At 38.1% G+C, this 21,517-nt stretch overlaps 1 protein-coding gene across 2 annotated transcripts in view; it reads left to right on the forward strand.

Moving 5' to 3' along the window:
• Positions 1-20,700, forward strand: part of LOC111863445 (prolow-density lipoprotein receptor-related protein 1) — a 273,951-nt gene extending 253,251 nt beyond the window's left edge. For both annotated transcript variants that reach the window (XM_033751069.1, XM_023849788.2), the window contains exons 72-77: positions 4,616-4,721; positions 10,773-10,998; positions 14,362-14,613; positions 15,289-15,468; positions 18,293-18,419; positions 20,160-20,700. In XM_033751069.1, the coding sequence (XP_033606960.1) occupies positions 4,616-4,721; positions 10,773-10,998; positions 14,362-14,613; positions 15,289-15,468; positions 18,293-18,419; positions 20,160-20,315 (1,047 nt within the window). In that variant the 3' untranslated portion in view covers positions 20,316-20,700. The remainder of the gene's footprint in view (positions 1-4,615; positions 4,722-10,772; positions 10,999-14,361; positions 14,614-15,288; positions 15,469-18,292; positions 18,420-20,159) is intronic.
• Positions 20,701-21,517: the final 817 nt, after the last annotated feature.

Consider the following 21,517-nt stretch of genomic DNA (forward strand, 5'->3'; position numbering starts at 1 on the left):
TGTACTGTCACATAAAGTCTCTTCATGTACCAAATTGTACATGTATGTTCCTGAGTCAGGTCCATCCTTCTCCCACCTCCTCTTCATTCTTGCAGTTAGCCATTTTCCAAGAGGCTAATCTTTTTTGGCATTTTAAAATTTGTATCTGTACAGTATGTATCATTAAAACTATTTTTTTATTCATTATTATTTTTTTTTTTTTTTCGTAAAACACATTTGCAACACATTTTGACTGTTATTCTCAGGCAGTCATGGAGCTACCTTTACACATGTGTTATAACTTTGTGTTTCACATCTATAATTGGTAACATATAATGTGGTGAATTGTTTCATCTCATTTTAATTGCAAAGAACTTGATGTCTATATTTTATCTTGAGACTAATAATAACTTGCAAGTTTGGTTTGTGATACCCAAGATTTTTATGTAACTGGCAATAATTGTATTAAGTCAGGAGTAAGGGAGTATTGAATGCCATTCTTTTGATGATAGTTGTGTACAGTGCATACTGGTTAGGACAAAAAAAAAATGAAGATATTTAAAAAGATTGGTAAGAATTACAAATTCTTCGGATTTGAATGAAACTATGCAAGGTATTGGTTTAAGATGTAGGACTTATGGTTTCTCGGATTATGGCCTAAACTCGTCTTTTCCGTTAGCTGATGACTGATCTTACTGTCAAAAGTACAATGTTCTCGCATTGTAACATCCATAAATTTACTTGGACATCTCCTGATGGGAAGATACACAATCAGATCAACCATATTTTGATAGATAGGAGATGGAATTCAAGTGTACTTGATGTCCGACCATTCAGGGCAGCAGATTGTGATACTGACCTCTACATGGTGGTGGCAAAGATTCAGGAAAGACTGGCAGTGAGCAAACACAACACACAGAGTTCATATGGAGAGGTTTAATCTTAAGAAATTAAATGAAGTAAGAGTAACGAACAGGTATTTCAGGAATAAAAAGAGGATATATCTGAAAGAAAAAATTGATTAACTTGCAATGAACAGTAAGAACAAGAACATTACAGACCTGTATAGAAGAATGAATGATTTTAAGAGGGGTTACCAACCTAGAAGTAACTTAGTGAAGGATGAGAATGGTGATCTGCTTGCAGATTCCGACAACATTTTGAATGTCGCACTTATTGAATGTACATAGGGTCAGTGATGTTAGGCAGGTAGAAATGAATACAGATGAGCCGTTAATACTTGATCCTAGCCCTTTTGAGGTTGAAAGTGCTATTGCAAAATTGAAACGGTGTAAATAGCCAGGTAGTGATCAAATTCTGGCAGAATTTATTCAAGCAGAAGCCGAAATATTATGTTCTAAGATCCATAAGCTAATTACTTCTATTTGGCATAAGAAAAAATTTCCTGTTCAGTGCAAGGAGTCTATTATTGTACCAGTTCACAAGAAGGGTGATAAACCTGACTGTAGTAATTATCGGGGGATATCACTGCTAACAACTTCATACAAAATTTTATCCAATATTCTTCTCTCAAGTTTAAGTCCATACATAGATGAAATTATTGGGGATCATCAGTGTGGGTTTTGACATATTAGATTAACTACTGGTCAGATCTTTTGCATATGTCAGATCCTGGAGAAGAAAATGAGAGTAGGATGAGACAGTACACCAGCTATTTGCAGACTTCAAGAAAGCCCATGATTCAGTTAGGAGGAAAGTATTGTACAATATTCTGATAGATTTTGGGATACCCACGAAACTACTACGTAGTTAGGTTGATTAAAATTTGTTTAAATGATACGTGTAGTAAATTCTGTATAGGTAAACATTTGTCTGATAATTTCCCTATCCAGAATGGTCTAAAACAAGCAGATGCTTTTCAACTTTGCTTTAGAATATGCCATTAGGAAAGTCCAGGAAAACCAGGTGGGACTGAAGTTAAATTGGACACATCAGCTGTTGTTCTGTGCTGATGATATGAATCTATTGGGTGATAATATAGATATCATAAAGAAAAACACACAAACTTTAATTGACGCAAGTAAGGAGGTTGGTCTAGAAGTAAACCCAGAGAAAACTAAGTATATGTTGCCGTCTCATCACCAAAATTCAGGGCAAAATCACGGCATAACGATAGAAAACAGATATTTTGAAAATGTGGCACAGTTCAGATATTTGGGAATGACAATAACAAATCAAAACCTGATTGAGGATTAAATTAAGAGGAGTTTGAGTCTGGTAATGCTTGCTACCATCCAGTCCGGAATCTTTTGTCTTCTCGTCTGCTGTCGAAGAACATAAAAATTACGGTATACAAAACTATAACTGCCAGTGGTTCAGTATGGGTGTGAAACATGGTCTCTGACATTAAGGGAGGAACATAGACTGAGGGTGTTGAGGAGAATATTTGGACCGACGAGGAATGAAGTGACAGGAGGTTGGGGAAAACTGTATAATGAGGAGCGTCATAACTTGTACTCTTCTCAAAGTATAATTAGAATGATGAAGTCAAGGAGTCTGAGGTCGGCAGGGCATGTAGCATGAATGGGGGAGAAGAGGAATGCATGTAGGATATTGGTGGGAAAGCCAGAAGGAAAGATGCCACTGGGAAGACCAAATCATAGGTGGGTGGACAATATTAAAATGGAGCTTAGAGATATAGGATGGGATGTATGGATTGGATTGCTCTGGCTTAGGATATGGACCAGTGGAAGACTCTTGTGAGCACAGTAATGAACCTTCAGGTTCCATGAAATGCTGGGAAATTCTTGAGTAGCTACAGATTTGGCTCCTCCTCAAGAAGGACTCGGCTCCATAAGTAAGTAAGTAAGATGACTGATCAGATTTTAATTGTTTAACTCTTTTCGTGTGTTCTGATGTTCATTGCATTGTGTGTGGTTGGACATCATCAAAGTTAATTTTGCAGTGAATGGGAATTTAGTGGACAGTGGAGCCATCTGTTTAGTCAGGCAGTTCTTGTCTCTTTTGGTATCAGTGGGCAGTGACATAGTTCCTAACAGGTTAACTGGGACTTCAGGTGTCTTCTGGAGTTTTTATGTATGAAAGATGAGTACCTGGTAAGCATTGTTCACCCATCTCCTTTTCTGATGACATCACTTGTACATTTTATACTTTTTACATGAACGTTTCACATCTTGCTTAAAAAAATAATTGAGTTACACTTTCAGCTTGGATTATAATTAATTACACTTATCAGTATCCACCAAATGATGACATTATGGTGGATATTTCCACAAGTGCTTATTGGCTGAATGTAGAATTGCTCAGAATTATGTTTACAGGAGCTTAGATATTTTGTGGTGAAAGTTACACGCAGATTTGTTTAATTAAATTAAGAATAACTCTATGAGAAGTTACAGTTTTATCAATGCCTGGAAAGCTTCAGAATATCTGAGGAAGTCAAGATTACCCAAGAGAATGTTCATCTTTTACCCTTTTTTTTTTTTTTTTTAAGAAAAAGGACTGAATCTTTGGTCCTGCCTTTCCAAATAAAGGCGTGATATGTTTGCTGAAATCTCCATGGGCCATCAGCCATGTCAATGTTGAAGTAAAAACCAGAATTTCAGAGATATCAGGGTCCAGTGATGGAGAAGAAGATCCCTGAAACATTGATTCAACATTGACATAACTGTTAACTGATGAAGATTTTAGTGAGAGCTTGAAATCTTACATGTGTGACATGTTGACTGATGTCTCATTAGGATTCTGACAGGACATTGGACCGTTCTTAGCCATAGGGCTCAAGTGGGTTTAGACTCTCAAAAGTTGTCACTTTACCTGTGGTATGCTGAGACTTACATGCTCTCTTACTAATTTGCTTGAAAGCCTGCTGTTGTGGGCTTCTTGTCAGAGCAAGTTCATTAAACCCCCGTGTCATTGCATCAAAGTCCATGCATATCTAAACTTGCACAGTGTGTTCTGCCGTTTATGTTCCGGATAGATTTTTATTCAGTACTAAAGAATATAATCATTGACTTTTGAGATTTGAATTTAGGGCAGTTAATTAAATTTAGACAAATTGCCGATTGTAATATGGGAGGCAACACATTTTCAGTTGTTGTTGCAGAAACTTGGTGAACTGTGAAAGGCTTCTTTCTTATTCTTGTACATTAGAGCTGTTTAAGATTGTTCCCAACATGATAGTCTGTGGAATAAAATATTGAGAATTTGAGAGTTGACACTTTAACTTCATCATTTAGCACTTTCAAACAGCAGGTAATATGAGTGTTAAAATACATATTTTTAGCAGTCAAAATGGAAAATATTTTTCTATGTAACAAATTAATCAAACTGAATTAAGCTTTTTATATCCATAATTAGTTGTCTAAAATACTTTTGTGGGTACTCCATACCTTGAGGAAACAACCTTACAGAAGAAAGTTGTGTCCAACAAGATCTTTGGTATTGTGATCATGGTTCCCATTCTATGTTGAAAATGGAATTTAGTAACTTTCTAATGATGATGTGACAGTTATAATATTTTCTGGTTATGATGCACTCACAGATGTTCTGCATTACTTACATTAGCTTTAGCGGAGTCTGTAGAGCCATTCATTTCTACCTTAATATTTTTTTTGTGTCATTCTCTATATTTGTGTATGTGTGGTATTTCCAGGGCACATGCAGCCTAACTGCACAAGGGCCAATTTGCATTTGCCCCGCTAACTATGTTGGTAAAAGATGTGAACGTAACAGCTGTTTGGACCACTGTGAGAATGGAGGTAAGTACTCTGTGCACTAAGAGATTTTCTGTGAAATGGACTTTACATGACTACTGAACCACCTCCAAGAATTTACTCGGTGGATGGAAGACTAAAAAGTTGCATGGTGACTGCACACAGACCATATTTGTTTGTCACACCAACAGGAGAAAAAATTGAATTAGGAGGTTGTAATGTGGTTGCATGACAGTAAAGATTTTTTATATTAGGTCGTCTTATTTCTCTGTCATCCTTCCTCGTATTGAAACAAGTTGAGCTGTTACACATTATAAAATATGACCTTTCCTTCATTTTAAATTAGAACTTCTTAAGGGTACTCCTTTCATATGAAATTTTTATGTTTTATGTTTTTGTTTATATTTAAAATTCAGTAGAGATCATTCCTTTCAAAGGACAGAGGACTGGATGGCATGCACACATGTTAACATTGAATGCAGATAGAATCTCAAAAATTTTGAACGTGAGACAAAAAGGGAAACATCCAAGAGGCAGGCAAATAAGTCACACAGAAGGAAGGAAGAATGTGGAAAGAAATTGAATAGGAGGGATTTTTGGAGGACAGATAAATGGCAAGGCTTGGTATCTAAGCAATCCACATAAAATGAAAATTTCTGTGGAAGATGAAGAGTAAAAAGAAGACTCCCATATAACGCACTTCTTCCTTATGCATGTATAGCAGAATTCTTGTCTCAAAAAACAGGAAAATGTCATTGTAACAATATTGCTTACGTACTTACGTACTTATGGAGCTGAGCCCTTCTTGAGGGGAAGCCAAATCTGCAGCTACTGAAGAATTTCCCAACATTTCATGGAACCTGAAGGTTCATTACTGTGCTCACAAGAGCCTTCCACTGGTCCATATCCTAAGCCAGAGCAATCCAATCCATACATCCCATCCTATATCTCTAAGCTCCATTTTAATATTGTCCACCCACCTATGATTTGGTCTTCCCAGTGGCATCTTTCCTTCTGGCTTTCCCACCAATATCCTACATGCATTCCTCTTCTCCCCCATTCATGCTACATGCCCTGCCGACCTCAGACTCCTTGACTTCATCATTCTAATTATACTTTGAGAAGAGTACAAGTTATGACGCTCCTCATTATACAGTTTTCCCCAACCTCCTGTCACTTCATTCCTCGTCGGTCCAAATATTCTCCTCAACACCCTCAGTCTATGTTCCTCCCTTAACGTCAGAGACCATGTTTCACACCCATACAGAACCACTGGCAAAATTATAGTTTTGTATATTGTAATTTTTATGTTCTTCGACAGCAGGCGAGAAGACAAAAGATTCCGGACTGGATGGTAGCAAGCATTACCTGACTTCAAACTCCTCTTAATTTAATCCTCAATCAGGTTTTGATTTGTTATTGTCATTCCCAAATATCTGAACTGTGCCACTTTTTCAAAATATTTGTTTTCTATCGTTATGTCGTGATTTTGCTCTGAATTTTGGTGATGAGACGGCAACATATACTTAGTTTTCTCTGGGTTTACTTTTAGACCAACCTCCTTACTTGCGTCAATTAAAGTTTGTGTGTTTTTCTTTATGATATCTATATTATGTAGCCGTCCTCCAATGTACAGTTGCCACGACTGTCGCTTGAGCTTGAGTTCTTAATCACAGGATACGGGTGCTTTGGAGATGGGAGTGGAACACACTTCAGGGTAAATAAATCCGGGATCTCCAGAACGTTGTGGATTGCAGTTTTAATTTAAAATTTCATTAATGATGAATATTGACATTATTCTCCAAGCTAACCTCTCCGTCCGCCGACTAGCTACTACTACTCTTAAACACTTCTCTCTTCTCTCTCTACCTTCCAACTACTGTCCTCCTCCGCTCCCTGTAACCGACCCCCATCTTTACAAGTCCCCCAGTTGGCATAAAACGAAACAAGAAAATAACAAGAGAAATCCAAGGGTCGAGCCCGACATCTGGCCTACATTCGTATTTTTCGAGATGTCCATAAACCTCTGTAGGTCTTCAAGGAATCCAAGACCCCTCCTGGCCGGTCTCGCACACGGTCAGTTCATGGGTTTATGATATAATGGGAGTAAACAGGCGGCGTTAGGGACAATAGCGGCACCCTTAGCCTAAGGAGGACAATAGCTGGTATCTCGCCGATGGAGCGTCTCTCACGGTATTAAACAATGCATAAGTAATTCATACCCTTAATTATATAATTTTGACTAGGGACGTACGGTTACAATTATCACCCAATAGATTCACATCATCAGCATAGAACAACAGCTGATGTGTCCCATTTAATTTCAGTCCCACCTGGTTTTCCTGGACCTTCCTAATGGCATATTCTAAAGCAAAGTTGAAAAGCATCTGCTTGTTTTAGACCATTCTGGATAGGGAAATTATCAGACAAATGTTTACCTATACAGAATTTACTATACATTTCATTTAAACAAATTTTAATCAACCTAACTAGTTCATGGGTATGCCAAACTCTTATCAGAATACGAGTATTGTACAATAATTCCCTCCTAAGTGAATCGTAGGCTTTCTTGAAATCTATTAATAGCTGATGTACTGTCTCATCGTACTCCCATTTTTTCTCCAATATCTGACGAATGCAAAAGATCTGATCTGTGGTTGATCTGTTATGTCAAAACCCACACTGATTATCCCCAATAATTTTATCTATATATGGACTTAACCTTGAAAGAAGAATATTGAACAAAATTTTATATGAAGTTGATAGCAGTGATATTCCCGGATAATTACTACAGTCAGTTTTATCACTCTTCTTGTGAACTGGTTAATAATAGACTACTTCCACTGATCAGGCAATTTTTCCTTATGCCAAATAGAAGTAATTAGATTGTGGATCTTAGAAAGTAATATTTCACTTCCTGCTTGAATAAGTTCTGCCGGAATTTGATCACTACCTGGCGATTTATTCTGTTCAATTTTGCAATAGCACTTTCAGCCTCAAAAGGGCTAGGATCAAGTATTAACGGCTCTGCTATATCGATTTCTGTCTGCCTAACATCACTGACCCTATGTACATTCGATAACTGAGAGAAGTAGTTCCTCCACCTATTCAAAATGTTGTGGGAATCTGCAAGCAGATGACCATTCTCATCCTTCACAAAGTTACTGCTAGGCTGGTAACCCCCTTTAAAGTCATTTATTCCTCTATGCAGCTCTCTAATGTTCTTGTTCTTTACCTTCTACCTCATTTAGTTTCTTGAGATTGAACCTCTCCATGTGAACTCTATGCATTGTTTATTTGCTCAGTGCCAGTCTTTCCGAAACCTTTGCCACCACCAGGTATTGGCCAGTATCACAATCTGCTGCCCTAAATGATCGGACATCAAATGTACTTGAATGCCGTTTCCTATTTATCAAAATATGGTCAATCTGATTGTGTATCTTCCCATCAGGAGATGTCCAAGTAAATTTATGGATGTTATGATGCGGAAACCTTGTACTTTTGATAGTAAGATTTTTTGATGTGGCAAAGTTTACTACACCAACTCCTTTATCATTTCTAATTTCATGCAAACTCTCTTTCCAAATTGTTGGCTTGAAAATGTCTTGCCTCCCTACTTTGGCATTGAAATCTCCTAGCAAAATTTTCGTAGGATACTTCGGAAATTTATCAACTACATGTTCTATTTCTTCATATAACCAGAGCTTTATGTCATATATTTTATCCTCTGTTGAGGCCTGAACATTCGTAACGATGATATCACACCAGCAGCCTTTTAGTATGTGGTGCAAACCAAAAATTCCCAAAATATATTAATAAAAACTATTACATCTTACCTAGATCTTATTCTGCACCATCACCATCAAAGTAGCCCCCTTGGGAGCGCATACACCGATCCCAACATTTCTGCCACTTTTCAAATGCATCCTGGAAGTCTTTCTTTGTTAGGGTGTTTAGTACCGTCTGTGATTCCGCTTGAATTTCCTCAACTGTATAAAATCTTCGCCCCTTCAACTTGATTTTCATCTTGGGGAAGAGAAAGAAGTCACATGGAGCTAAGTCTGGCGAGTACGGTGGGTGGGGAACAACTGCCATCTTGTTTTTAGCCAAAAATTCCTGCACAATATAAGCCATATGCAGTCATGCGTTGTCATGGTGGAGTACCCAGTCGTTTGTGCGCCACTTCTCTGGACGTTTTCTCCTCATGTCCTCCCCCAAAAGCCTTAGAACATCGCGATAGAACTCTTTATTGACTGTCTGATGAGGAGGGATGAACTCATTATGAACAATCCTGTCAATATAAAAAAAACAGATCAACATGGACTTAATGTTGCTCCTGACTTGTCGAGCTTTTTTTTGCCGAGGTGAATAAGGGCTCTTCCATTGCGACGATTGCTGCTTACTTTCAGGGTCGTAGCCATAAACTCAACTTTCGTCACCAGTGACAACATTCAAAAGAAAGTTTGGATCCTCTTGAAGCTGTTGCTGAAGTTCCCTGCAGACTTCCAAGCGATGCTGCTTCTGTTCATTTTGCAGCAGCCATGGCACAAACTTCGCCACAATCCTCCTCATGTTCAGTTCCTCTGACAAAATTCGTTGACATGTACCATAACTTAGTCCCAAGGTGTTACAGAGGTCTTGGATGGTCAGTCTACGATCTTGCAGAATCAGATCCCTAACTTTCGTGACATTTTCTGGTGTTTTGCCTGTTGACGGCCATCCCGAATGATCGTCATCATCAGTCAATGTTTGGCCATTTTTAAAACGCTTATACCAGTTGTAAGTTTGTGTCTGGGCTAAATAAACTCTTCACCAAAAGCTTGCTTCAACATTTGGTGCGTTTCTGCAGCGGTTTTCCCAAGTTTGAAACAAAGCTTTATACAGACACGCTGCTCTCTCAGGTCAGCCATCACAAAACCGCAAACTCATGGAAACAACAATGGAAATACTTTCACCAGCAATAATCCCAACCACTCAACTCGACGCCGCTTGCCACACTGATTCAGGTAGGATGTGTGAGGAGACACCTAGCAGTATTTCGATGTACTCATAACCATTCGCGCACAAAATTCAAATTTCGGAAACTTTTGGATTGCCCCACGTATTATATATGATATCCCATCACTAACGAACACTACCCTCTTGACTGCTGATACAGTTCTCTTATGTACAAAAAAACCTGTACCTAAGCCATGATTTTCATTCACCTTTCCATAGAAAAATGTATATTTGCCTGCTGGTGTAATGCCACCCCCTTCCCACCTGACCTGTACCCCCACTAAATCTAACTTATATTTTAAGATTTCTTCCACCACTGCCCTGAGCGAACTTGCCATATACAAACTTTGAACATTCCACATACCAAATCCCATATCCATTTTCTTTAGTATAGGTTGTTTATCCAAGGAATCCGTGTAACAGTATTGCTAAATTTATTTAATTAAATATTAGCCGTTACTTTTGAATAACTATTCTGTTTAAGATACAGACCTATAGTGTTCTCTCGTGATCATGGTAATGAATGAAGAGTACTATCTTCATGGTGGCTGCCATGAGAACCCCATCTCTAACAGTACTGAACCTTCAGATGTCAGAGAAAACAGTTCTTGACCAACTGTATGACTATTAAATTTGAAGAAGGACTCTGCTATGTGAATAACATAAGGAATTATGCTGCAGTAATGTTTCCTGTTACTGCATAACCTATTTACCTTCCTTGATTCTGGCTCTTCCCTTACACTTTGGTAATGTATCATTTTTTGACACACTTCTATGAATACAGTCGTTATGAGAATGATGTAACTACATTTCTTAGTTAATGTACATGACATACTGTTATACAGTGTTAGAAATATTAAAGAGTCTCTTCTGTACATACATCAAAATAGCATTTCAAAACCTTTTCCACACAAACCCTTGAAATTAGCACTTTTATTACTGATATGCATAAAATTCTATGTAAATTAACTTTTATTGTCCAGGTAGTTGTATTGTTTCTCTCTTTATATCTTAAGGTACAGCTCCTATACAATTGTTTGAGATGATGTTTAACATAATTGCAATTTCTGTATTTTATTTGTCTTGTTGCCATTGCAGGTACATGTGTACCTGGAGCTAAGAGGCTTGTTTGTAATTGCCCACCCCAGTTCACTGGACGCCGATGTGAAGTAGACTTGTGCACTTGTTCCCCATGTCAGAGTAAAAACAGTGCAGACTGCAGGTGTCGAGTTCCACGGCCTGCTGAATGCCAGATTTCTTGCTACCCTGGACAGTGCCAGAATGGTGGCACATGTGTCATAACAGAGGGACAGTCCTACTGCAAGTAAGTTGACATAAAGTGTTTCCCTAACTATTTTGACTGCATAACATTTCTTATTATTAAAGTACTGAGAGAACCTCACACCAAAATAAGAAGTTTGCAAATAAAATAATGGCTAATATATCTCAGATGTTTAGCCAAATGTCTGTTTTGTTTCATAAGACACATATTATAATTTAATAAAACTCATTTTTGACTAAACACCTGCAATTTTATGGTGCCCATAAATGTCTACCATAATGTTAATGCTTATTTTTGGCACTGACATTCTCACAGCAATGACTGTGAAGAATACTGTCCGGAGGATGTTACACCATGTAGCCTAATAGATACTTATAAAGGTTTCATATTTTTCGGCCATTTTCTTTACTCCAGTTAGTTCAATCATGGTCCCAGTTCCAGTACTCCCTGTCGCCATATGCATGCCACTGTTTTTCATGCTACCTTGAAGATGGAGGCAGCACATTCCTCCAAAACATCAGTAAATATGTTCCAGATCATAGACTGTCACATCTTCAGCTTGACTGTGTCTTGAAGAGTTCTGTCTTCTGGGATGTATTGCCAAGTCGGCCAGTGTTTCAGAGGAACATGTCACCACCATCTTGGGGTGGTTGAAGAGTAACTTAAGCAGGAAGCAGCTGCTCCCTGCTTCATGCTGGTGTCTTGTTTGGATTATTCTTTGGATGTGGCTCTCCAACACACTGGTTGACTTACAACAGACTACATGGAATTATATCCCAGATGATAGAAGTCTTCGTAACCATCGCTGTGAGAACCTCAAATCTTATATTGACTCTATCCTACTTGAGAGCTCATCCAGACCAATCATTGCATCATTAATGAATTATAATCTTCAGTTTAATAGTTTGTAATTGAGAGTGTTGTTATTATGGTGGAATGTTTTTGTTCTTGTAACAATTCTGGCTTCAACTAATAACTGTCATCTGCTACTTAACAAAATCAACCTCATGTATTCCTGTAGTATGCTTCATGCAAGTTATTTTATAGAAAACTGGGTTCACATATTCAGTACACTGCAAGAAATAAACACATAGCTGTTCTTGCTTATTACATTCAAGTTTTAAAAACAAAAGAATGTGACATCATATGTTCCTTGAAACATACCGCTGATGAATACTTGTTCATCATAATTTTTCTTAAAATAAACTGTATTGAAATAATGGAATCAATTATATGTTAGGACTGTCTTATGAATATAATATTCACATTGACAAAAACAGTTCTTCTTAAAACAAACTTCTCTAAGACTTCTTTGTTTTTTAAAATATTGTCACGTGTATTAGTGACTAATAACGCTTGTTCTGGATCGGATGAACAGGTCTATTTACTCCTTATACACACCACTAGCAATTACATATAATTATAGCACTATTGCTATTTCTGCACTTCATAATTCACTGTTGCACCCTCTGAGTCTTCTCTGCACAGCCACACTCTTGCAGCTAACTCTTTGCACTGTTTTATTGTTATTATTTACCATCATGACCTAAGTCATTGTTATGCTGTAGATATAGTTGCCTAGCAATGAATCAACAGCAGATGTAGATTGCTTTGTATTAAATCACATAAAGCTGTTCAGCCTGACTGCATAATGAGGAGCTTCATAACTTGTACTCATCTCCAAGTACAGTGCGTTCAGTTAAGGAGGAAACTTCGCAACACGCTGACCCAACCCAACATTCCTCACAGATTGCTAGTTTAACTGCTGATATCAGAATGAGTCATTAATGCTGATAAGCATGCGCCGTCACAGTTACAGTTACAGCAGGAACCTGTGAGGAATATTGGGCCCGGTGAACGGTGTTGTGAAGTTTCCTTCTTGATTGAACACTCTGTATAATTAGAATGAACAAGTGAAGGAGGATGAGGTGGACGGAGCATGTGGCATGAATGGGGAAGATGAGGAATGCATATAGGATATTGGTGAGAAAGCCAGAAGGAAGCAGACCACTGGGAAGACCAAAGCGTAGGTGGGTGGACAATATTAAAATGGATCTTAGAGATATAGAATGGGATGGTATGGATTGGATTGATCTGGCTCAGGATAAGGACCAGTGCAGGGCTCTTGTGAACATGGTAATGAACCTTAGGCTTCCATAAAATGCTGGGAAATTCTTGAGTAGCTGCAGAATTGGCAGCCCCTCAAGAAGGGCTCAGCTCCATGAGTAAGTAAGTAAGTAAGGCTGTTCAGCAACAAAATAGCGGTGGACATAGAGCACTTTAAAGAGTATTATCTTCTGGGATGTGATCCCATGCAGAATGGTATAAGTTTACCAACGTTTTAAAGGAATGTACTGCCTCAGTCTTCAGTGTTGAAGCGTAAGCCAAGGAAGCAACAAGCAGAGTAAGTGAAATATAGAAAATTTGTACAAGTATATCCTTATCACTCCCACACCCAGCCTACTGTGCTCACTACTTGCTGCTTATTTGTTCAGTTTTCTCTTTGATGCTGAAGATGGGGCCACGCATCCCCCCCTCCCCCAAAAGAGAAATTAATGAAGTTCTACCAGACTGCACATCATCACATCCCAGAAGATGGTGTGCTTCATACTCACTACCATGAAAACCTCAAATCTCATATTCGATAATTTTGGTTCTCAGATTAACTCAAGTTGGCATTGGTGGGTAAACTTCTCAGAGTACTTAGGTAAGGGAAAGGTTAAGTTGTCTCTGTGTTCAGTTAATTAAGCATTACATCATGAATGCATGGGGGAGTGGATGTATGGCTCCACCATTCTTAACCTTAGCACTGGATGCAGATGAATGGAGGCTGGATGGGCCCCAGAGTCAGTCTACAAGCTGTTTGAGAAGAGAAAACTGTCCTGCCCGTACCAGGAATCGAACCCCAGTTCCTTGGCTGTGCAGCCCCTAGCTCACTCTGTCCTGAGTATTTAACAGACAAAAATGATCTTGACAGGAGAAACAGCTTTTTTATGTATGTACCAAAAAAGAATTGTTTTTAGACTCATCATTATGGAGTCTGTGGCGAAGCAGTAGTAGTGTATTGTATCGACTTAAGGAGGTTAACTTCTGTTTGCTCTTTAAGTTCCTGAAACTTGTCCACAGCCAAAACTCTCAAGATTGAGGCCCTTAATTGCAGAGTCAAATGAGGTACCAACTTAATGTCATCTCCTTTGTGTTTCTGGTAGCATTAGTATCTCAGACACTTCTCTTATTCAACAGCAGGGATATCAGAGCCCCGATCCCTGGTGTTGGTTATACTTTTGGTGGAACAAGAGGAAGATGGCACTCATTCTTAATGCTTAATTTCATATGGGGTACTTTCTCCTCATATATCCTAATTTCCAGTAATATCAGCTTGTATGAAAATGTTTCATGTTTCAGATGTACAAATGGGTATGGGGGAAGGAATTGTTCTGTTTACTATGGGCAGCAAAATCCATGCCTGGACTACTGTAATCAGAATGGGAGATGCTCACTTGTGACACATGGTTCAAAGTTGCCAAACCCTGTATGTAGCTGCAACCCTGGCTGGACAGGCCTTCGGTGTGAAGAGAGATCTGCCTGCAAAGGATACTGCTTCAATGGTGGAACATGCCAAGAGTCACCAGACCCCAGCTTAAAGCCTAGTTGCATGTAAGTCTATTTGCCACTATGAATGCACTAATGCACCAAAGTTTACCTCTTATCCTTTAACATGTCATGCATATATATGCCCTGCTCATCTCATCCTCTGTGGTTTGATCACCTTAAAAATTGAGGTGCAAATGTATGTCCTCAGTACAGATTGGTTATTTTCATAATTGAACTGGAAGAAGGTGACAAGGTACTGGAATCAGTGCCACTGGGGTTTACTGCTAAGAAGATTATCTGCCATGTGGCCTGTCAAACTAAATGCCAGACTCCTTGCATAGTGAAAGCACTGTCACGTGTTAGTGACTAGACATGTGGTTTGGACTGGCTTAGGAATTTACTGGAACGTATGACTTGTAACTACAAACAAGATGGTGTGTTATGTTTCTCTCTCCTTCAAGAAAACATAAACATTTGGGACTTCATTTAAAATATCATGATGAAATAGTTTTTCTTAATTATAACATGCCTCATTATTAATGTGAAGTTGCATTACCTAGCATTAGATAGTGAGTCACAATAACAGTATGCAGTTTACCAAAATTATGAAATTAACATTTTCTCTGACATAAAACAAGAAGGAACAATGGCAGCTGGTGTCATGGAAAACGATGATTTAATATATTATTAATACCTCAGGAAATTTAGTTTCATGAGTTGGGGAATGTGTGTTACCAGATGTCCAACCACAAGTACAGGTGACCGATGTCAATCTCCAGTGTTGGACTTCTCCATAGCTCATGAATCAAGTGGAAGTAGTAGTACCGTCATCATGGTGGTGATAATTGCAGTAATTTTTCTACTCGTGCTTGTGGTCTCCCTTGTGTTGGCATACTACTTCATGCGGCGCAGGAGAAGGTATTTTGACCTTTGATTTCTTTAATTTCTTCCATGAAGATTACTGTCTTCTGGGATATGATGCCGTGTAGTGTGGCAGATAGGTATCTCTCTACCAAACTGCATGGCATGACAGTAATCTTCATGTATATCTGTGTGAGAACTCAAATTTCACTAGTTCTTCCAGATTGTATTATGTATTAAGATCTATATATTTCTGCTTTTCATTGTAATTCTTGTACACAGTTCAGTTAAAATGCCAGGAGAGCTATGAGAATGGGACTTACAGCAGCTGATTTCAACTGTATAAGTAGATGCGCTGGAGCTTGTGGAATTGTGTGTATTATACATGGATTCAAGTCGAGGAGCTATCAAACTTAGGTTTTTTGGCTGTAAGGGGCTATATGTTGTAGGATACTCTGTTTTTATTTTTACATTTTTTCCATCATTAGGATTATTTCATGTGCAGATAAAACTAAATGTAATTTTTCTTACCATCAGTTTCAGCCAGAAATCCAGAAATATTTAGTATTCTTGAAGTAGCAACAGTTCGTTCATTTATTCACATTCCATGAGATCTTTACAAGGTCGAAAAACAACCAGTTAGATATAGAAATCATCAAGTAGCTTAATCACATCTTGCTTATCAATCAAGCAGCTGTCAAAAAACAATTAATAGTAGATAAGGTCTACATTGGTCATAAAAGAATTTATCTTAAAAACAGTGACAATTTTAGAATAAAAAATTCAATCAAAATATTATGTACAAATCTTGCTTATACATTCAAGCAATTATCTATAAACCAGTTTATAATATAAGAATAGTTTAAAATGTTAATATAATTAATGATAAAAGCTGTAACTAAACATTGACAATATAAGATAACAAATTGAGTATAATTAGTAATAAGAAATGCAACTAATAATATGTACAATTTAAAAATGGTTAATCACATAAAACCTGTTATGTCAGATAGTTCATTTTTTTACTAAAAAAGCTTTAATCCAACTACTATATTGCTTAAATTATTATATATTATAACCATAAAACATCATCTCATAAAAAATTCATCCAATGTATAAAAATAATTAAAGTACAAAAATTCCTTTAATTTGTCTTTAAACTTTTTATATCCTTTGAAATTAGCTTAAATGAGTTGGGAAAAGAGTTACTATGAGACTAAGAGATCTGTCAACCCTTCAGCATTTAAGTACCACAGTTGTGAGTGGCCTCTGATATATTTTTTAAATGACCATTTATTTTTGCTCCAAAATAACTTATTTTTCATAACCTCTTAACTGTACAATGTATAATAATGAATTTTTCACTCAACTCCTTGGAAAAGGCAAATTTGTAAGTTTACCTTGTAACATAAGCGCACTGAATGTGAGATGGAAGTAACTGGATCAGAAGTTCATGTACGAGTAAAAGGCAGATTTATAAACTTACCTTTGTAACATATGTGTTTTGTTTTTGTGGTAGGTAGATATGATAGTTACTTTTTTCCATGCCACATCTCCTGAGTGTTGACCACAGTGCTCTCCATTCATATATTTCTTATTCTTCACTGTGAGAGGAACACTTTTCCTGTTAGCACCTGAAATTCCAACACAGTCTGCATCTTGGACTTCGTGAACTGAGGCATCTCCAGTGAATTATAAAAATTGCCCATCCACATGGTGTTTCTATGTCCAGGAAAGTGTTCTGACATTTTTACTACAATTGCTTTAGTTTTGTTTGTTTCTTTAGTCACAGACCAAATAGCTAGTTTAGTGTCTCTTCCAGTGTAAATGAGAAAAATCCAAACATAGTGGGAGCTAGACTCGCAGAGTTTGTATGTTGTGATATCAGATTTTGCAGCCATGAGAGGTATGTGCATTTTCTGAAAGACAGTCTTTCCATAGAGTCAAAGACTTGACTATCATAGTGTTCTGATTTGGCAGATGCAAATTTTGGAACTTTTTGGTGAGGTGCTGAATGACTGGATACGTTTTAAAAAGTTTTGGAGATCCTTGAAATTCATTTTGCTTGCTTTTATTTTGATCATTGCCTCTAGTCTTTCCACAGGTAAAGTCTCAGAAAATAACAGAGTGAATAGCATATGTTTCTTTGAGTCATGTGATCCAAATGTAGCTTTTATACAGTGCCTATCAGCATGCATTTCCTCCCATGTAACACCTTCCCACTTCCAAACATTGGAGTAAAATGTAAAGAGTGGGACACTTTTCAGAATTTATTACTGAGCATATCACTTGGTTTCATCTACAACAGGGTGTACAACTGCCATATCAAAAATGTTTTTAAATGCATTCATGACATCCACTTCACCAGTGTCAAACTGGGAACCATACACATCACAAAAGTTACTTGTGAAGTGATAAATTAGATTATTTTTGCCACACAAACTTATTTGACACCCCTCCCAATCCTGTGTTTGGTTTTTTGTATTTTATGTTATTAAATTGGTGGGGTGTTCAGTTTTGTTAAGTATGTTGGTTTTGGTGTTATAGGCTACACAATTTGCAGACTTTCACTGCATCATGTGAACATGTGATCTTTCTACAGCTCATGGAGGCCCATAGGGTTGTGAGATGTTGAGGCTCCCGCATTTTCTAGACAGATGGCTCACAGATGGCAGTGAGGTTGTCATTCCTATGCGCCGGCTTCCTTTTACCCACAGGAAGATACCTGGTACTCATTTCTGATAGAGGTTGAGTTGACCCCAGGGCCATAGTGTGGCTGGAAGAATTTAGGTTAATTTGAAAAATCCAATGACCTCATCAGGAATAAAACAGTATGCAGTATGGTCTCATGTGCCTTATACACTGATGCTCTTGTTCCCAGTGGAAAGCCATTCATGCATGTTCGTATGCAAGAAAATGTGGAAATCAGCAATCCAATGTACCTGCGAGAAGAAGTAGATGATGACGCTGAAGCCCTGGATGGTAACTTCAGCCTTGATGCTGACAAGGTAGGTTGCTTGTTGGTAGGTATCAGTGCTAGTGTGACAACAAAGATGAACTAGGTGGCTGCCTGAGGCAGAACATTTTAGAACTTAATTTTTGGCCTTTCATTAAAGAAAGATTAATTTTGACTGCTCTTTTGTTCATATCATGGAAATTCATTGGAAGTCTTCTAAACTTGTTATGTAACAGTGTAAATGAAGCTGGTTTTAAGAATTATAACATCAATTATGGTTTCAATTGCATTGTCTAGAAACTTTATGATTTACATGTGTTAAGTTCTCAGATATGAAGGGGGACCCAAAAATAACCGGAACCGACCTGTTGTGCGCGCATGCTTTGTAGTTACGAGTTGTGCTGCTAGGTGGTGTTAGCTGGGGGTCTCCCGCGACTGTTAGTGAGCTGGCGTCAGTCTGAGTTAAGTGGTTTGTCTGTGGTGCTCTGTTGTGTGCGTTCCTGTTTCAACCCTTTGGCGATTAGTGAGATGGCCGACCAGAAGGAACAAAGAGTGTGCGTGAAATTTTGCTTTCTGTTAGGGAAAACTGCAGCCAAGACTGTTGGGATGCTTCGGCAAGCCTTTAATGATGATGCTTTGGGGAAATCACAGGTCTACGAGTGGTTTTCCCGTTTCAAATCTGGCAACATGTCAACAGAAGACATGCCACGCCCCGGGCGTCCTTCGACAGGAAGAAATGACGAAAACATTGCCAAAATCAAACGTGCAATTGATGAAGATCGTCGAAAGACCATTGACCAACTTTCTGAGGAAACGAACATCTCATGGAGCGTGGTCCAGCGAATTTTAACCGAAGGTTTGCACATGAGACGGGTGTCTGCAAAATTTGTTCCTCGCTTGCTCGGAGATGACCAAAGAGAAAACCGCGTGAATGTTTGCCGCGACTTGAGTGAAGTGCAGAAAGATCCAGAATTTCTTAAAAGAATTGTGACTGGCGATGAGTCTTGGTGCTATGGGTATGATCCAGAATCAAAGCAATCATCAACCCAGTGGAAAACTCCAACTTCACCACGACCGAAGAAAGCGCGTCAAGTGCGATCCAATGTGAAAACAATTTTGATTTTTTTTTTCTGATGTGAATGGCATTGTCCACAAAGAGTTTGTTCCGCCAGGACAAACAGTGAACCAACATTTTTACCTGGATGTGTTAGATTACGAGAGAGTGTGCGACGAAAACGGTCCGAAATGTGGAGAAATGGGAACTGGTTGCTTCACTACGACAATGCTCCAGCCCACACAGCTTTGACGGTCCAACAGTTTTTGACAAGCAACAGCATGGTGATTATGCCTCATCCACCTTACTCACCCGACCTGGCTCCGTCGGACTTTTTTTTGTTTCCACGGATGAAGAGAAGTCTGAAAGGAAAGCACTTCCGTGATGTGGATGAAGTCAAAGAAAACACGCTAAAGGCTTTGAACAGTATCCAGCCTCAAGAATTCCAGCACTGTTTTGAGCAGTGGCAAAAGCGTTGGGACAAGTGCATTAATGCACATGGACAATACTCTGAAGGGGACTAATATACAGTTCAATAAAAATGCAAAAATAAAAAATAACAAAAATAAATTCCGGTTATTTTTGGGTCCCCCCTCGTATATGAGCTCTTTTTTAGCTGGGCAAGATATGCAGGATTTCACATCATCTGGGACAGCATTTAGGCATGTGCTGACACTGGCAGGTAGAGACCAATCGTAACTTCAGTTCATTTTCTTATCTATGTGATATTGGTTTCAGAGTGGAAACTTTGTGAACCCAGTGTATGACTCACTGTACAGTGTTGGCTCAGCAGGAAGTACAACAGCAAACATCAGTGAGGAGAAGAAAGGGCTGTTACAACGAGCAAATAGAGATGGTCAGCACACACTTGCAGACACAAGAGATAGTCCTTAGCTTGCTGGAAAGTTTGCTAGGTTTCGGAAAGAACGCAAAACTACAGTGCCAAACATTACACCAAATATTTGCCCTCTCCTTACTACACTGTACACTGTTGTAGTTTTGTCCCTTGTCATATTTCAGCTACTCAGGCATTTTCCATTTTTCTTTGTGTTTTTCCATGTTTTCACTGCTAGCTCCATACAAATTGTTGACATATTATATGCATTATTTGACAGTGAGCTATTATTCCTTGCCTCCTATTAGTCTTCCATTTCTGTATCCCATACCTTACACACTGTGTATTGTGTCAAGAAAAATATTGTTTCTTCTTTCATGTGCCTTAGGTGATGCTGTTTTCATCTTCTGTATGTAGTACTCCTTCTGTACTTTATCTCCTTAATCTAACAATATTATTTACTTAGCCCACATTTTAAAGTGTGTCATTGAAAGATTTTAAATGAATTGTGAACACAGCATTATCACAAGTTACTGGAGACCTGTAAGCAAAAAAAGATACTGATGTCTTGCCAGAATTAGATCCAAGACATACTTCAGAATTATAGTAAACGTTAATTATTAAGCATATCATTTACTTCCTGTGCCAAATATTAAGAAATTATGTTACTCTGTTTGTATAATTTGGTGGCGAGCAGCTTCACATGTGATTTTGCACTTGTCGTTCAGGATCTCTTAAAATGGATCAAAGCTTGTTAGGTCACATGTATATTAATCTTTTTACTGATGGCCTTGAATACTTTTTAGCCACCATTAAAGTGATCTGTTTAAAAGTTAATCGTTAAGATGGTAATGCACAGGATTCTTCTACAAGATAATGATAAAGTAAGAGATGAAAACTGTGGTTGCAAATAATTCCCCGTTGAAAAAATATGCATTTCACCTTTCAAGACATCATCACAAAATAAAACTGAAAACAACAGCAACAAGGAATTTTGTTAACTTTGAAATAATGAGTTAAGTATATGAAAAATAATAGTCCCAATTGTCACTGACCGATTATTATGAGTTTAATGTTCCAAGCAGTCTGAAGCATGAAATGAGTGAGTGTTGTAGAGGCATTCGTATATTATTTCAGTGCGGCTGTCGTAAGTCACATGTTCATCTGTGCATCCAGAAGATATCAGTAGCAAATCAGGGAAACAATAAGACCTCATGACAGAAATACTGCCAACCACTCTTGGCAAATAATATCAGCAATA

Source organism: Cryptotermes secundus, unplaced genomic scaffold (genome assembly GCF_002891405.2).
Source record: "Cryptotermes secundus unplaced genomic scaffold, Csec_1.0 scaffold1863, whole genome shotgun sequence".
NCBI lineage: Eukaryota > Metazoa > Arthropoda > Insecta > Blattodea > Kalotermitidae > Cryptotermes > Cryptotermes secundus.